The sequence below is a fragment of the Ochotona princeps genome, chromosome 4, assembly GCF_030435755.1.
Source record: "Ochotona princeps isolate mOchPri1 chromosome 4, mOchPri1.hap1, whole genome shotgun sequence".
NCBI classification, from domain to species: Eukaryota; Metazoa; Chordata; class Mammalia; order Lagomorpha; family Ochotonidae; genus Ochotona; species Ochotona princeps.
In genome coordinates this window covers 9,421,699-9,437,827 of record NC_080835.1, presented here as the reverse complement: position 1 = coordinate 9,437,827, position 16,129 = coordinate 9,421,699, and the positions used below count along the sequence as shown (strand labels likewise).

At 45.3% G+C, this 16,129-nt stretch overlaps 1 protein-coding gene across 1 annotated transcript; it reads left to right on the top strand.

Annotated features, from left to right (window-relative positions):
• Positions 1-5,344: 5,344 nt before the first annotated feature.
• On the top strand, positions 5,345-12,168 carry LOC131480043 (pepsin-3-like). Its single transcript, XM_058662412.1, has 9 exons — positions 5,345-5,400; positions 5,784-5,940; positions 7,088-7,205; positions 8,091-8,209; positions 8,912-9,111; positions 9,994-10,110; positions 10,606-10,750; positions 10,887-10,985; positions 11,901-12,168. The coding sequence occupies exons 1-9, from the start codon at positions 5,345-5,347 to the stop codon at positions 12,048-12,050; spliced, it is 1,161 nt and encodes a 386-aa protein (XP_058518395.1). The 3' UTR covers positions 12,051-12,168.
• Positions 12,169-16,129: the final 3,961 nt, after the last annotated feature.

Here is a 16,129-nt window from a genome sequence, read left to right as displayed (position 1 = left end):
CCATGGCAGCTGACAGACTCTTGGCAAAACACAGTCACCACTGGCTACCAATCACAGCAGTCAACCTCACAGGAGATGCCCCTGTGGGGCATCATCCCACAGGCACACAAGCCATAAAAGGGCAAAGTCTTGGCCTTGTCTGTGAGGGCCCTGTCAGCAGGTGTCGATGTAACAGATACATGCAATGCCCAGGAAAGGAGCAATACCAAAAAGCAGGAGCAAGGAAGGCCTGGAGGCAAAGCATCCAGCTATGGATACTGGAACAACCAGGCATCAGCTCCCTCGGAGGCCACCTGCACCTGTGCCCCCTAAATTCTCAGTCCGTCTGTGGACCTGGCCCCTTTACATGCACGCATGTAGACGAAGCTCCGGATCCCCGGGAAGGTGAGGCAAGTGTATTGCCAGTTTCACTACAGCATAGAACAGAGATATGTTTTCATCTTTCCAATTCTAAATGACACTATGGCTTAATATGCCTTCTCACTCTGAGAGGCAGTCTGGCTTGGGGGTCAGAAAGGCATCATGGGACTTCCATAACTTCACATATTGGAGCAACAGTTGAAATTGGAGAGCCGCACTATGATTTAGCTTTATCTTTGTGCACCCAGGAAAGCAATAAGTAATGGCCCAAGGGCTTGAGCAGCTGTCACCCATGTTGGTTACCTGGATACCACTTGGTGCATATCTTGGCCTGGTCCCAAACCACAACAGGATGGGATCCCTCGATGTGTGTGTGTGCGTGTGTGTGTGTGTGCATGTGTGTGTGCTTGAATGGTGAGCCTCAGAAACAAATAATACAAATGGCAATATTTCTCCTTACACATACTGGAATGGTTAAAGTGGCTGACACATACAACTGCACCTACCATAAGGAGCAGTTGGCGTAAGTTAACAACATGATCACTTTGGGAAGCTGTGCAGCAGTTACTACACAATCCACAAATGCCTCCTCCACAATTCAGCAATGCCCTCTTTGCAAAGTATGCACATGTGCTCCAAAACACATCTACTAGAACAATCAAAGGCCACTGCTCACAGATAATGAGGAAGATCATTCTCAGCCATCAAAGAAAGAAAAAGGAAGGAAAGGAAGAAATGAAAGGAGGAAGGAAGGAAGGAAGGAAGGAAGGAAGGAAGGAAGGAAGGAAGGAAGGAGGGAAGGAGGGAGGGAGGTAGGGAGGGAGGGAGGGAGGGAGGGAGGAAGGAAGGAAGAAAGAAAGAAAGAAAGAAAGAAAGAAAGAAAGAAAGAAAGAAAGAAAGAAAGAAAGAAAGAAAGAAAGAAAGAAAGAAAGAGAAAAAAGATCAGTGAGACACACGAGCATGATTTACACAGTGCCATTTATCAAGAGGACAAATAGGCACACAATGGGACCCTTGTTGCTTGCAGTGACAACACTTATAATCTTGGGCTAGAAGGCTGTTGTCAGCTGGCAGAAGTGTGAGGGAGTTTTGGGACACTTGTGCTGCTGTGTCTCTACCTAGATCATGATGTTGGTGCCATGGTTTGAACAGGGTTGTCTCTCTGAACACCAATGTTCTACCCTTATGGCTTCAACAGGGACCACTTAACACCTTTGTGACCATTTGTGCAGTGAACCAGCTGTTTGATTCCCTCTCTCATGCAATCACACATACTCTCTGTCACACATTTTCTCTCCCCTTCTCCCTCTCCCTTCCCTCTCCCTTCCCTCTCTCTGACACTTGATAAAAAACAAGCATTAAAAATAAATGTCAATGATGTAGAGTTAGAAGTAGTCACCTGGAAAATACATGAGCAGTTATTTCTTTGTTTTACAAAAAAGTGGAAAAACCAACACTTGAGCAGAATATACCCACATGATAAGACAATGTAGTCTCTCTTATGTGGTCTCTCTTGTATGGTGCCTTATTTATAAGTAAACATATACATTCGTTCACAATAAACTAGGTAGGTACTGGATAGTGCGGTTAGGAGTCATTTTTAAAAGATTTAAACATATTTTGAGTTAAGACAGACAAGAGAGAGAGAGAAAGAATCATTTGGCTGCTCCCCAAATGCCTGTGACAACAGTAAATGGACCTGGATAAAGCCAGGAGCTCAGAAATTAATTTCAGTTGCAACAGCCCAAGTACTCAATACATCTATCACTTCCTGCCATCTGGGGTGCACATTTGAAAGAAGCCAGAATTGGGAAGAGAACATGGACAGGGACCCAGGCACTATAATATGCGATGTGGGCATTCCAAGAAGCATCTTAACCATTCCTTTAAGCATCTGCTTGTCAATTTGTTCTTCCCTACAATCTATCCACAATAACCATGCACGGGAGAAGGTAAACACATTTGTGGTATACGTGTACTAAGAAAAACCTAAGCACAGACTTCAAACCTTTGGCACTGAAGAACTCTCCATTCAACTGCACTTTACATGAATTCATGCAAGCCCCTCATGTTATAAAGCATACTTGAAATCAAACACATCAGGTTATAGAGCTAAAGTGAACTTTTCTCCCACAGCTCTGGAAGTGAAGCCACTTGTGGGGATGAGCAGTGCAGCACAGCCCTCCTGCATGGTGGAAGACCAAGCCTCAGGCTGAGACCTTGACGCAAAGATCAAGGGGCCCATCTGTTTCAGGATGATCAGCAAGCTCCATAGCACCTGTTATACCTAAGCACTTCATCTCTGCCTATCAGGAGTGGTTATTTTTTTTTTCAGTTTCTTTCCATTGCCTCATATGATATGTCCATATATCAGGACTGAACACTATGGACCTTGGCAGGTGGAGGTCGGCATTAGAGATCTTAAGCCCTGGACCCCTTCAGGCCAGGCACTGCCAACCTGGGTGCTGGGCAAGACTAATGGCTTAGTAAACATTCTTGTCCAATCTTTCCATGGTCCAGCCTGGCACAGCGAGATTGCATGGACTCTTTGCTGCAAGTCATGGGTATTCCTGATTGTTGATCAGAGAGGCCTGAATTAGGATTCCTATCTCTCTTCCAAGAGCTCTGACACATAATGAAGGTCAGGTAGAGTGCTGCTTGAAGAGCCCCCGGGGTGGCCATTATGGAATGCTCACTGACATGCTGACCTATGACAGGAACCAGGTGGGACAAGAGCATTCCAGGACCACAGCTCTTCTGAGAGACAGGGACCAGTCCCACCAGCACCAGTGCCTGCTGAGAAGAACTTGTGATGAACACCAAATCTTACCACCCCAACACACACTGCGTCAATGTTGACACAATAAAAATAATGATCTTAAGAGGAAACAAAGGAGTACAGATCTGACAGTATTCAGAAAAGTAGAAACACTCAACGAAATTGCACCATTGTATCATGAAGGTTTACACAGGAACCAAACAGTTGCATCAACCTTCCCCTTCTCAGATCCCTGACATGCTCTGGAAATGGCCCTATGTTAGGAAAACAGCAAGGATGCACACATGTCTTGAGAAGTAGACTTCTCAAGAGGGTTCAGACCCATTTGCTGTTGCTAATGATAAAATCACACACACACACAGGGGTCTTCTTCCTCTGGCTGGCTTCTGGGGCTATCCTCAAGCATTGCTGGGGGGACTTTCCCACAGGGCAATGTGTTTCATCAGAACCAACTATGGAGAGAGTGAGTATACAGAGACATGGCCAGCTGGATATAAGCTCCAATTTTATACACCAATACATCGAGGCTAGAGTTGATCTGCCTGCTGTGAACACGCTTGGATATGCTGAGATGGGAGCTGTGTTTGGCAGCTCCTTGATCCTAAAACAAAATATCTGGGCCATGTTCTTAGAAAGGATAGATATTTATTTACTTCATGTGTTATACATACCTGTTGAAAAGGCATGGTAAAATGTTTCTTTCTGGTTAGGTCTATGGAGGATGGTAGGACATGCAGAGAAAGCAGGCATGCCAGACCAGATTCTGAGAGTCAGACTCCAAGACCAAGCCCACAGCAACAAGGACATGAGAATGTCCTCCCCTGAGTGTGAACCCAGCACTACAAGGATGTCCCGGTAGGCTTCACCATTCCAACAGCACCATCCTGCACACTAAGCCTTTAATTCATAGACCTATGGTAGAACTTTTCAAATGCAAACTAACATCCTAATCATACAGGCACCATGCTACAGAGAGTCTTGCCCTGCTCCCTCAATCTGTGCTATGACATCAGCCACTGCTCTCCAGACTGCAGCCTCCAGTGGGTCTCTATCACCCGGGTAGGGTTTACAACACTGGATAAGAGAAGGACGCAACATCAGCCACACATACCTCTTCTGTCCAGCCTGTAAGTAGAGGAAGCACAATACCTTTACTGTACAATTTTGATGACAGAATTAAGCAGCCAGATGATGGAACTCAGAGAGAGCTGGGAGATCTTGGAGATACAACCTCCATCCCATGGGGTTGAGCTGTGATCTCACAGCATGTTGGTGGCTTAGTTTTGCCTTCAGAAGACCTCTTGAAAAGCTTCTGTATTTGGGAAAAGACTATGGGACACCATTTTGGGACATGATTGCTGACAGATTGGTTGGGAGTCCCAGTAGGGACATGGGCCTGCTGTTGTCCCACAGATGTTACCACGGGACTCCTCAGCTGAGCAGAGTCTGAGGACCAAGTATGAAACCAATCATAGCAAAGAATTTCTTTATGATTCAGTGAAGCATGAGAGATTAGGGATGCTATGTCCCACCTTAGGAAAGAGAATTCGGGTGTGCATGTCTTGGGTGAGGGAATGCTGAGCCAGCTACCAGGGTGAGAAAACAAATCCTTTTCCACACACATACATCCTATAGTAACAGAAAGCATGAATCTATTTATACTGAAAAACGAGACCTCTAGGATACACAAAACACTGCCGGTATTCTCCATGTTGGCTCACACAGCAGCACGGACCTCAATCACCTCAGGCAGCTCTAAGCATTCCAACCATTTGTGCCATTAGGACAAACTGGGGGACAATGAGCTTCTGCAACACTGCTGCAATGTTGTGCTCAGTGCACTGCTGAATAATTTATTCAAAATAGTAATTATGGAAGTCATAACATGGGCTATTCTCATTTCTGAAATAATAGTCATGACTCTATGGCTGGGAACTCTTGCCACGTGCACTCCAATCCATGTGATGCAGTGTATAGTGGAAAACTACTATTCAACAAGCAACTAGTAAGAATGTGACACCCAGCAGCAAATCTTATCAGGGACTATTCTGTTTGCTGCTAAGTGTGATAGCAGGTGGCATTGACATGCCTGATAAGGCTATTACAGTCAGCAAGTGGCCCCTATATAAGCCGTGGCTCTTGCCTGCTGCTGCACACCTGCCACTCGACCTGCTTTCTGCACGGACTCAGGAGACAGGAAGAACCATGAAGTGGTTGCTGCTGCTTGGCCTGCTGGCACTCTCTGAGTGCATTGTGCACAAGTGAGTCTGGGCTTGAGCACCAGGAAATGAGGCTCCAGGGGCTTTCCAGACCTCTGAGGCTTCCTGTGCTCCTTGTGTTTCCTCTGCAACTTTCCTCCTTCCTTCCTCTCAGTCTTCCACCATCTGTTCTTTCCCTTCCTTGCCTCTATTTCTGCCACCATGGGAAGCTACACTGTGATGTATTTTACAACCCAGACCTGGAGGACAGATGAGGTTAGGTGTCAGCCCCATCACGAATTATCTTGTGACCTCACCTCTGTGCAGTGCTCTGTAACAGATGTCTCTTAGACTAGTTTCTCGGGCTTCTGCAGCATCTCCTAATTAAAACCCGGGACCAGCTATTCATAATCTCCTAATCATGCATGATCCAATGTTCTGTTTAGGGTCCCCCTGGTCAGAAAGAAGTCCTTGAGGAAGAACCTGATTGAGAAGGGCCTGCTGAAGGACTACCTGAAGACTCACACCCTCAACCGGGCCTCCAAGTACTTCCCCAAAGATGTCTTGGCCTCTGGTTCCGAGAGCCTGGAGAACTACCTGGATGTGAGTGAATGGGCAGGTGGAAGGGGCAGCAACAAGGACTGAGGTAGCAGCACAGGGGCATGCAACACACGTGCATAACGGTCAGGGATTGTCCCTGGACCTCAGAAGCTCAAAGTTGTAGGGAATCACAATCACTGTTGGTCCTTTCCCATGTCCTTCATTCAGTTGTTCATTGTTTCAGTGGTTATGTAATCTGAGAGCTGCATTCTAGACCCAGGCTTGTGATGGAAGCAGAGGGCAGCATTGAGCTTTAAAGTCAAAGTTCCCAAGGAGGAAAGGATGACTTCATTGAACCTCATCAACCCAGTGAGAGCAACACTGGGTTCGGGGCCATTCACTGAGAGTTCTCTGTCTGAGACTATGGCTCCTTGAGGACAAGCAGTGCTCATTGGGGCAGTGAAGGAACAACTGGAGTTCCCAGGAAAGGAAGGGACTTCCAGGGAGCATGAAGTCTCCTTTTGGCCACAGGTCAAGGAGAAGCCTAGTGCATTTGTGGGTTGCAGAAGAGTGTGAGACAAAGATGAGGAAGGAAGGAAGCATGGTGGTGCTGGTGAGGTGAAGGGTACATGGATTTGGCAAAACACACAGAATAAAGACGCTGGAGTGACCTGAAGCTTTTCGCTTCCAGGAACAGTACAAAGGCTGGGATACTGGAGCAGAGCGAGCAATGGGGAAATGTTGACTCTGAGAATAAAAACGTTGTTCCTTTCCTAAAACCTGCTGTTCACAGAAAGTTTTGGGGACAAAATGATTTCCTTGAATTACAGTGTTAGTGACTTGTATGTCTCCTCATCAGCCAGTTAATGAATGAACAGCTGAGCCTTGCCTAGTCTGTGCTCCAGGTTATGTCACATCCCCTGAGAAGTGTGACACTGACACAGGAAGGGCACCAGCTGAGCGAGGACAGCACATCTGCCTTGGGTGTAAATGTGCTCAGCAGAGAATACTTAGAGGCAATCAGGGAGCAGTCAGAAAAGACTTCAAGGAGGTGTGGAGACCAGAGCTGGGACATGGAGCAGATAGCACTGGATGGGAATGGGAGATGAAGGGAGGAGAAGATAAAGAATTGGGAAGAGAGTTGATCATTATGGGAGGTTGCATGTGGTAAACCCCTGGTATTCAAGCTGTGCTGTCCTGGTCCCTACAGACTGAGTACTTTGGCACCATCAGCATTGGAACCCCCGGTCAGGACTTCACCGTCATCTTTGACACTGGCTCCTCCAACCTCTGGGTGCCCTCTGTCTACTGCTCCAGTGCTGCCTGCAGTGAGTGTCTGCCATCCACACCTCCTCAACATTCATTCATGCCTACTCAGCATCAGGTGATGCTGAGAACCCTAACCACTCAGTGACATCATACAGCTTTCACTCTAGCCTGTTGGAGTCACTCAGGGACACAAGCACTAGGACATACTCAAGCGGCTTCTGTGAGCCATGCACTGGGCACAGATGTACTAGAGAAAACGGGGAAAAGGTGGTCAGATGGACTCATGTACAGTGTGACATCTAAAAGATGCAGTGATGAAGTGTTTCAGGCTGGCTGCCTCACTGGGTCCTACATGAGACAGTGGATGAATGTTGGGCTGAGACATCATGGAGAATAGAGAGGAACACACAAGTCAGTGTTTTGCCCAAGAAAGAGACTTTGTCAGTGTAAAGTCTTTTCCAGCTCTACCCTTTATCAGCTTTTCCAGCTCTACCCTCTTCCAGATTTTGTCTTGAGGTTTTAATTTATGTTCTATTGGTATTGTTATTTTCCATGGTGCAGTTTTGTAAGTATAGGGATTTTCCCCCTTTGAGGATGTGACTGGAGAATCAGTGGCACCAAAACACAAGCCAGTATTGGTGTGGCAGCGCTCAGCACCATGGACAGCGACCTCAAAACTCTCTGCTTATGCTGGGAAATGTGGGAGGACTTAAACTCAGTTGTGAGGTTAAATAGAGACATGCTGCTGAGCACCAAAAAGATGAGATTGGAACCTGGTGACTCTCGATCTCTAAATGTCATCTTAAACATCATCCTGAGTCAGATGTCATGTTTCTTCTGTATAGCCCCACACAAAAAAAGAAATCCAATTCCAAGAACACATGCTTAAACACTGCCATAGCTTTCCAACTGGAGGTTAATGATGACACTCCTTGCCTTTGCAGGTGTCCATAACCAGTTCAACCCTGATGACTCCTCCACCTTTGAGGCCACTAGCGAGACAATCTCCATCACCTATGGCACTGGCAGCATGAGCGGCATCCTGGGATACGACACTGTGAACGTGAGCACCTGAGATCTCCATTTCCTCATACTCTCTGTCCCTGGGGCCACCTTCCAGACACTAGGTGACTTTAGTGAATGACCCAAGACACGATGTTTCTAATAGTATTGTCTTGGAGATCACACAAGCAGCATAATGTGTGGTTCTAGGATTGATGTGGCAGAGCTGTCACATACACATTCTAGGGCTCAGCTTTGTATGGATAGACACATCGTTCCTAGAGTCCCCAGCTAAACACGGTGCTAAATGTCATGAAGAAAGCAATGAGAAGGGACACAATTGCTCGATTATCTATTAGCATCTCCCCTCTTCTTCCTGTTCACTGTTGTTTTATGTGTTCCATTGACTTATAAAGGACATGTCAGTTTTATGAGGCCTTAATTTATAGGATACTCCTTTGCATGTGACTGACCAAAATCCACCCACCCAGTGATCATCCATTTCATCTTAGCCTCACACAGCAAGTCACATCTGTGCCTATGAACACATCAGTGCCCAATGGTTTGTACAGTGGGATGATACAAACATTGCAGAAAGCAGTGCTTCTCCAACTCTCACAGCCTGATGCGCTGGACGTTGGGTACTCCTATAGTGATAAAAGGAAGAAGACTAGTTCTGGGTCCGGGCCTGGAGTCCACAGTACTCCAAGGAACATGTGCTCATGGGGGACATCATCTCTGTCACCCTTTCCTCCTTACACAGGTTGGAGGCATTGAAGACACCAACCAGATCTTTGGCCTGAGCGAGTCTGAGCCCGGCTCCTTCCTCTACTATGCTCCCTTTGATGGCATCCTGGGTCTGGCCTACCCCAGCATTTCTGCCTCTGATGCCACACCCGTCTTTGACAACATGTGGAATGAGGGCCTCGTGTCCCAGGATCTCTTCTCCGTCTACCTGAGCTCGTAAGTTGGTACCCTGGAGTTTCTTCCACACACATCATTTCTACTTCACCCAAAAAGGATTATCCAGGGCTGCATGCCTAGGAATGAGCTTAGAGCAGGGAAACGTTTGAAGTACTGAAGTCTAGAACAGCACAAATGGGGTAGTAATATTGTCATATCCCTGTTGGGTTCATATGTTCTTTCTCCTTTTTCTAACAATCAGTCCTCATTCACAGTTATTGACAACACTAAGTGTTATCACTTGTTTAATTTTGACTTCATGATCCATTTGCTCTCGAGGAGCAGTTCCCTCATCCTTAGTGCTCAAAAGGAAATATGTAATTTGCATATTATTGGGGCTGTCCAACACATGGAAGAGCATGCACTAAATATGGGCCTCTGATCCATGTGCCTCAGTAACCTCTGCTGTCCTATTTAGTCATAATCATGACCACCAAATATGTCTTTAGACACTGACAATAACTAGCCCTAGGCCTGAACTAGCCATACCACCACAAGGCCTTAAGAGCCAGCTGCACTAAATTCACTTCTCTTGTGGTCCACAAGGTAACAACAGTGAGTATCAGCATGCTAAGGACACAATTGGGAACACAAATTTGTAGGTTCGATCTTGACTACAACTCCACAACTAAGTGAACTTGACCAGGTGACCTTACTTCTCTGAGACACAGGGTCTTAAAAAGTCAAAATGGTATGGACCACTGTGTAGAACTGGCATTACAAGAGAAGTACTCATGCCAGCTACATATTGAGCAGAGCTCCTGGCTCTCACAAATGCCCCATCAATGGGAACTCCAGGTCTGTACACAGCAAATATGCAATGTGTGCCTTAATAAATGAATGAATGCCTAACTTCTCTCCCTGCCTCTGCACTTCCCACAGTGATGATGACAGTGGCAGCGTGGTCATGTTTGGTGGCATCGATTCTTCTTACTACACTGGAAGTCTGAACTGGGTGCCTGTCTCTTATGAGGGCTACTGGCAGATCACCGTGGACAGGTGAGACCACACTGCTGCCTGCTGTCCTGGTATGATCTTTGAGCTCATTTCTTTGTGGACTTTCAATGATGTGCTGTCCTGATCTGCTTGGATCAGCCAGCACATTTGGGAGTAAGTTGGGTTCTTCTCCACACACACAGAGTCCAGGAAAACTACCTCACAGAAAGGGAGGTCTACGCTGGCACCTAGATCTACAACAGGAACAGGACATCCACTTCTTTGCTGTCTGGGTCATCTCACCACATCTCAGCACACTTGGCAAGACATGGCAAGCCAAGTATCCAATAGCATAGAGGCAACCTGGGAATAATCTGAAATTCTTTCTCTGTAGGAAGACTGTGGTATGCAGACTGTGGTATGCCCAATAACTGAGAAACTGTTTCAGTCCAGCCATTCCTGGTCTAATTGAAGTCTGACTTCCCAGCTGTTCTGCTACCTAGGGTCACAAGTGTAATGGTGGAGACTCATTGAACCATTTTGGTCTCTCTCCATCAGCATCACCATGGATGGGGAGACCATCGCTTGTGCTGATGGCTGCCAGGCCATCGTGGACACTGGCACCTCTCTGCTGACCGGCCCCACCAGTGCCATTTCCAACATCCAGAGCTACATTGGCGCTTCTGAGAACTCTGATGGCGAGGCAAGTCACACAGGGATCTGACCTAGCACACAACCTGTGCGAGTATCATGCTCAAGAAATCAAACCTGCTAATTCTTTTTGCTTTTTTTTCTGTTCTTTTCTTAACCCTCTAATTCTTTACACTCATACCTTCCAGATGGTTGTCAGCTGCTCCTCCATGTACTCCCTGCCCAACATTGTCTACACCATCAATGGAGTCCAGTACCCTGTGCCCGCCAGTGCCTACATTCTGGAGGTAAGGGAGCACTTGCCAGTTGCTTGGAAGCCCCCACAAAAGTGGCCACACATTCTCCTCTGCATGAGGGAATGGACACTTCTCCTAGCTGAAGCCAAGGCTTAGAGGGACTCCTGCTTTGCACAGCTGTGGATAGTGTGAACTCCCAAAGAGTGCATGAATGAGTATGGAATTAAGCCCCTAAGCATAACGTGAGGCGAAAAAACATGATTGCATGAAGAGTGGATTTGGTTTGTATAGACACCTGTAATCAGGTTCCTGAGCCTCAATATCTTGCCTTTCAATGCTGAGTAAAGTGTTACCTCTGTCAGCTTCATTTCTTCTTCTAAAACCAGAGGTGTCAGCTTATCCCATCATGATTGTGGTTGGGGGTCAGAGTGGTGCTGATCATAGCTTTATTCCAATGAGTTTTAGGAAACTTCCTGTCTCCTTCTATACATCCATGTGCAAAACCAGTTTTTCTTAGTGGGCTGACCTTACTCAGTGAGAATTACCTGTGTTTAGGCCTCTCCTCAGGTGAATGTAGTCTGCATTCATGGCTGAGCTCAGTGATGCAGGGAGTGAGATGACCCCACGGCTGACTACTATGCTATTGCCCTTGATCTGAACACTGCACCCTGGGTCATTCCAAATCTCTTTCCCAGAACCTGACATCTCCCTAGATACAGTACTGAGATCATGGTCCTGTGTCTTGCCATGACAGTATACAGTGCCTAGCAATTGTGCACACCAAGAGAGCAGAGAGGAGATTCTGCAGGCTAACCCAGACCAGCAACAGCCACATCCCTGAGCAGAGACAGAAGCTCCTTTAGGCACACTACTTGAAGTCAGAACAAGGAGCTCTTGATGGTTACCATTGAGTCCCTGCAAACCTCACTATGTTCCCCATCTCACATCCTCTTCTCTCTTCTCCAGGAGGATGGTGTCTGTGTTAGTGGCTTTGAGGGCATGGATGTCGACACTTACACTGGCGAGCTCTGGATCCTGGGTGATGTCTTCATCCGCCAGTACTTCACCGTCTTTGACCGTGCCAACAATCAGGTTGGCTTTGCTGCTGTGGCTTAAGTCTACAACTTTGAAACCTCTCTGAGAGGTATCTGGCCTCCTTTCTGCATCCCCTTAGAAGGATTGGATTCTCCTGATTGTTCTTCCAGAAAGACAATCACCTTGCAATGCAAGTAGATTCTTGACCTAGTTCCCAAACATTCCCATAATACAGAATAAAGCAGCTGATGAAAATGTGCATGGCTGGTTTTTTTTCACTGGTATGTCACCTCCCATTGCTGGGGTGACAGCATCAGACCGACATGAATAAATAAATGTACACATACTTGGATATCACCATAGTGAAATTTCCTATCAGGCCAGAAGTGATTATAGGGGAACCCTTATGGACAGCAAGAACTCACAAGGGCTGAGTGAGAAGAATTTGTTGTCAGGTGCATTCAAATTCTGGAATTATTTTATGAAAAATACAGCATGAAAAGGTCATTGCAAAGTCTAGAAATACCCTAAACCTCACTCAATCATACATTCTAAAATCTATATGGGAAGGGAAAGGGCAGTCATCAGGAAAATTATTATCTTTTTTCCTATTAGTGAGAACTAAATAGTTCAGATTCTACTTTAATAAATTCTTCCCTTAAAGTAACAGGCACAAATCTTCAACAGTGTTTACCATGAAAGAGAACCTAGTGAGTTCTCTGTTGGCCTTTCAGTTTTGCAATTGGAGGCAGGAGAGCAGAAGACCATAGAAATTGAGTTAGGCATAATGAGAGACCTGGGCTTCAGTCCAACACTCTCTACAGGAAACCAACCTTCACACACTTCTATTTTTCCCACCTTCAATCTAAGAGCAGTAGAATCCATGGCCTGACCCTGTTTTGGGCTTATGAGTAAGATAACGCAGGCAACATGCTGGGACACCTGGGGCATGAGCTACCATTGTCTGGGAACTCTGAGGCCTTGACAGGTAGCAGCTTGTAGAGGAGTGTGTAAGTATGAAAATGAAGTAAATCTACAAAGTACATATGCTTTCTTTTAGAACCTAGAAATCTTCCCAATTTAGTAGACTTTAGAACTCAGTTGGTTCTGCAGCCCCAAGAAAACCAGCTGGAACCATCACCCACATACTTCCAGAGTTGCACACAGGGACATCATACTATTCACAGGTCAAAGTAGTATAATGGACAAATATTCCAAGAGGAAACTCCAGACAGCATGCAGCACGTCCCCCAGAAGGAACACATTTGTGTGCCCCAGATTTCTCAGTCTATCTGTGGACATGGTTCATTTCCAGAAACACACATAGGCACAGACACAGGAAGGGAGGGATGGAGGGAGGGAGGAAGACAGAGAGAGAGGGAGGGAGGGAGGGGGGAGGCGGAAAGAGAGAGAGAGAGAGAGAGAACTCAGATTATCTGATGCCTGTGGAGGTGTGGCATTGCAATACCAGTTCCACTGCAGGAAGGATGAAGAATCTGTTCCCACTTTTCCAAGTCTAAATTACACTGCTGCCTAACATGCTTTTTGTCTCTGAGAGTCAGTCTGGTTTAAGGGTAAAAAATAAATGATGGAATTCCATTAACTTCTTGGAATGAAATGCTTGTTTGAGTTCTCTGTGTTCTGCCACTGATCAGTCTTCATGTTTATGCACCTTGTAAAGCAGCACATGATGCCAGAGTGCTTGAACTCCTTTACTCATGTGGCAAATCTGTATAGGGCTCAGCTCCAACTTTGGCTTAGCTGCAAAACAAGAGTGAATTAGATCCCCATCTCTGTCATTTTCTGCCTCTAAAACAAATAATTAAAATGATGTAAGAAGGTTCTTGATTTTCTTTTTCATTTCTTCAGTGATACATTAGTCATTCAGTAGCATGTTATTTAACTACATGAAATTTTTATTTCTTTGTTTCTTTCTGTTGTTGATTTTCTTTTATTGCTTTTCATTTAAGGGGATGTACACTAACTGTGTAATGGAGTCATACCATACCAGTTGCTTCTCCCATTTCCAGTATCCTTCAAGTTCACACTCTGAGATGTGGCCAGCAACGCTTCTAGCACCTGCATTCCTTCTACCAGTATAGGAGACTCAAACTGTATTCTGGATCACTGTCTTCAGCCTGGCCAAGTCACAGCAATGTGGGCATTTTGGTAGAGCACCAAGGAAAGAAAGATCCCTTTCTCTTTGGCTCTCTCTGAGCTTTCAAATTGCTAAAATCACATTACAGTGTTTTAAAAATGACTCATAAAAGCATCATTCAGTAGTAATCACCATTCATGTTGCAAATAGACTATTTATCCACATTACATATATATGGTATATAGTACTGTCTTGACACCTGCTTATTTTTTTATCTTTATTAATATTTTGCATTATGTGACAGTTTCATAGGCTCTGGGAATCCCCCCACCCGTCCCCCTCCCCTCCCCCCTGGTGGATTCCTCCACCTTGATGAAGCATTACAGTTCAAATTCAATCAAGATTCTTTGCTTGCAAACATATACCAAGCATGGAGTCCAGCTACTTATTGTCCAGATGGGTTGAACAGTTTCTTGGGGAGACCATTTCTGGTCCGAAGTCAGAGCTGGTATAATATCATCACAGTCAATTAAGAGTCCCAATATAACATCAACAGCAATTTGCAATATTATGGAATTGACATGGTTTTGAGTAACCAGTATGTTAAAAGAAAAAAAAAACAAGTCCTAACCACAACCTATGATTAGCTCATTGACCTCTCAATTTTAGTTTATATACAGGACCGGACTGGCTGCTATATACCTTAAAATGGCTATAGGTACCATTCACCTGTCTCGTGTCTATTTCTTTTTAGTATTTAGCCATTTGTTGTGTTGAAGTATAATTTTGTTGATCTTGGCAGATTTTGGGATAATCTAGACTGGCTTGTAACTCTAACAAGATATTTGTCGACATTTAAGGTGCAGAACATTTTTTGGGGGGGGCGGGGTGTGCAGGAAAATCCTCAACACCATGGTGAGGAGTGACTAATCTTTGTGTCCCACCCAGCGAGGCATGAGCCAATCCACTCCAGCTCTTTCCTGTCAGATTTCAAGCTCTACTTTTTGTTGTTTGTCTATTTATTTTAGGTTTTTTTTTTTTTTTTTTTTTTTTTTTTTTTTTTTTTTTTTTAGTTTGTATGATTGTTTGTTTGCTGTGAGGGGTTTTCAAAGCAAGGGAGGGCGGGGTTCCAGAGGTGGAGCCAGGCTCGGACCAGAGAAAGCTCTCCTCCCTGGTCCCGAAGGACATTTATTGTTCTTCTGTGTCTGCAGACTGCTCAGGGCTTCTGGTTGTCTTTCCGATGACGTTGGTTTCTGCGCGGTAGTGTTTGGACTTCTTCCATCCCCTGCGGGAGCTCCGGTTGGGGGTGGGTGACCTCAGAGTACTCAGCCTCTGAGGGCATCCAATTCCCTGTGGCCTCCTTGGCAGTTGGGGTATAGTCCTTGTTGCTCGTATTAATAGTTTGTGGTGAAGGTCTGGGAGTCTTCGTGGTTGGGATCCAAGCTTCCTCCTTACCACCTGCTCCACTCTGGAGTGCCCCCCTGCTCCACGCACATGACCTCCTGTTAAGAGGCTGTCAGGATCACACCCGGTTCCCCCCTCATGCATTGGTATAGTAGTTTTTTTGTTGTTTAGTGCCGCTTTGAGTCTGTTGTCTATGAATTACCAGATTTGATCTTGATAGGCTATATTGTACTTTTTTCTCACTCTTTTTATGGTCCTGAAAGATTTCCCTGCACTCCCTCCCCATTACCAGTTAACATAACATATTGAGGGTATAGTGGGTTTTACAGTTTTACGATGTAGATCTTAAATATTCTGACATTAATTGTTGGTTTATAGTTTATATCACGTTATCTTATTGCATTGGATACAGGCTGTTATAGATTGCACTATTATTACAATATACAGGTACTATATTCCAAGTTGTCATCTTATTATCTCAGATTAAGGCAAACATGTGGTATTTAACCTTTTGGGATTGGTTCATTTCTCTTAGCATGATGGATTCCAGTCGGGCCCATTTGACCACAAAGAACTGCATTTCGTTTTTTTAATAGCTGAGTAGTATTCCATAGAGTAGATGAACCATAGCTTTCTTATCCAGTCTTCTATTGATGGG

Coding starts and splice junctions, on each gene's coding strand:
- LOC131480043 (XM_058662412.1), top strand. CDS start 5,345: ATGAAGTGGTTGCTGCTGCTTGGCCTGCTGGCACTCTCTGAGTGCATT. Junction 5,941..7,087: donor GCCTGGAGAACTACCTGGAT/GTGAGTGAATGG, acceptor TGGTCCCTACAG/ACTGAGTACTTTGGCACCAT. Junction 7,206..8,090: donor CTGCTCCAGTGCTGCCTGCA/GTGAGTGTCTGC, acceptor TTGCCTTTGCAG/GTGTCCATAACCAGTTCAAC.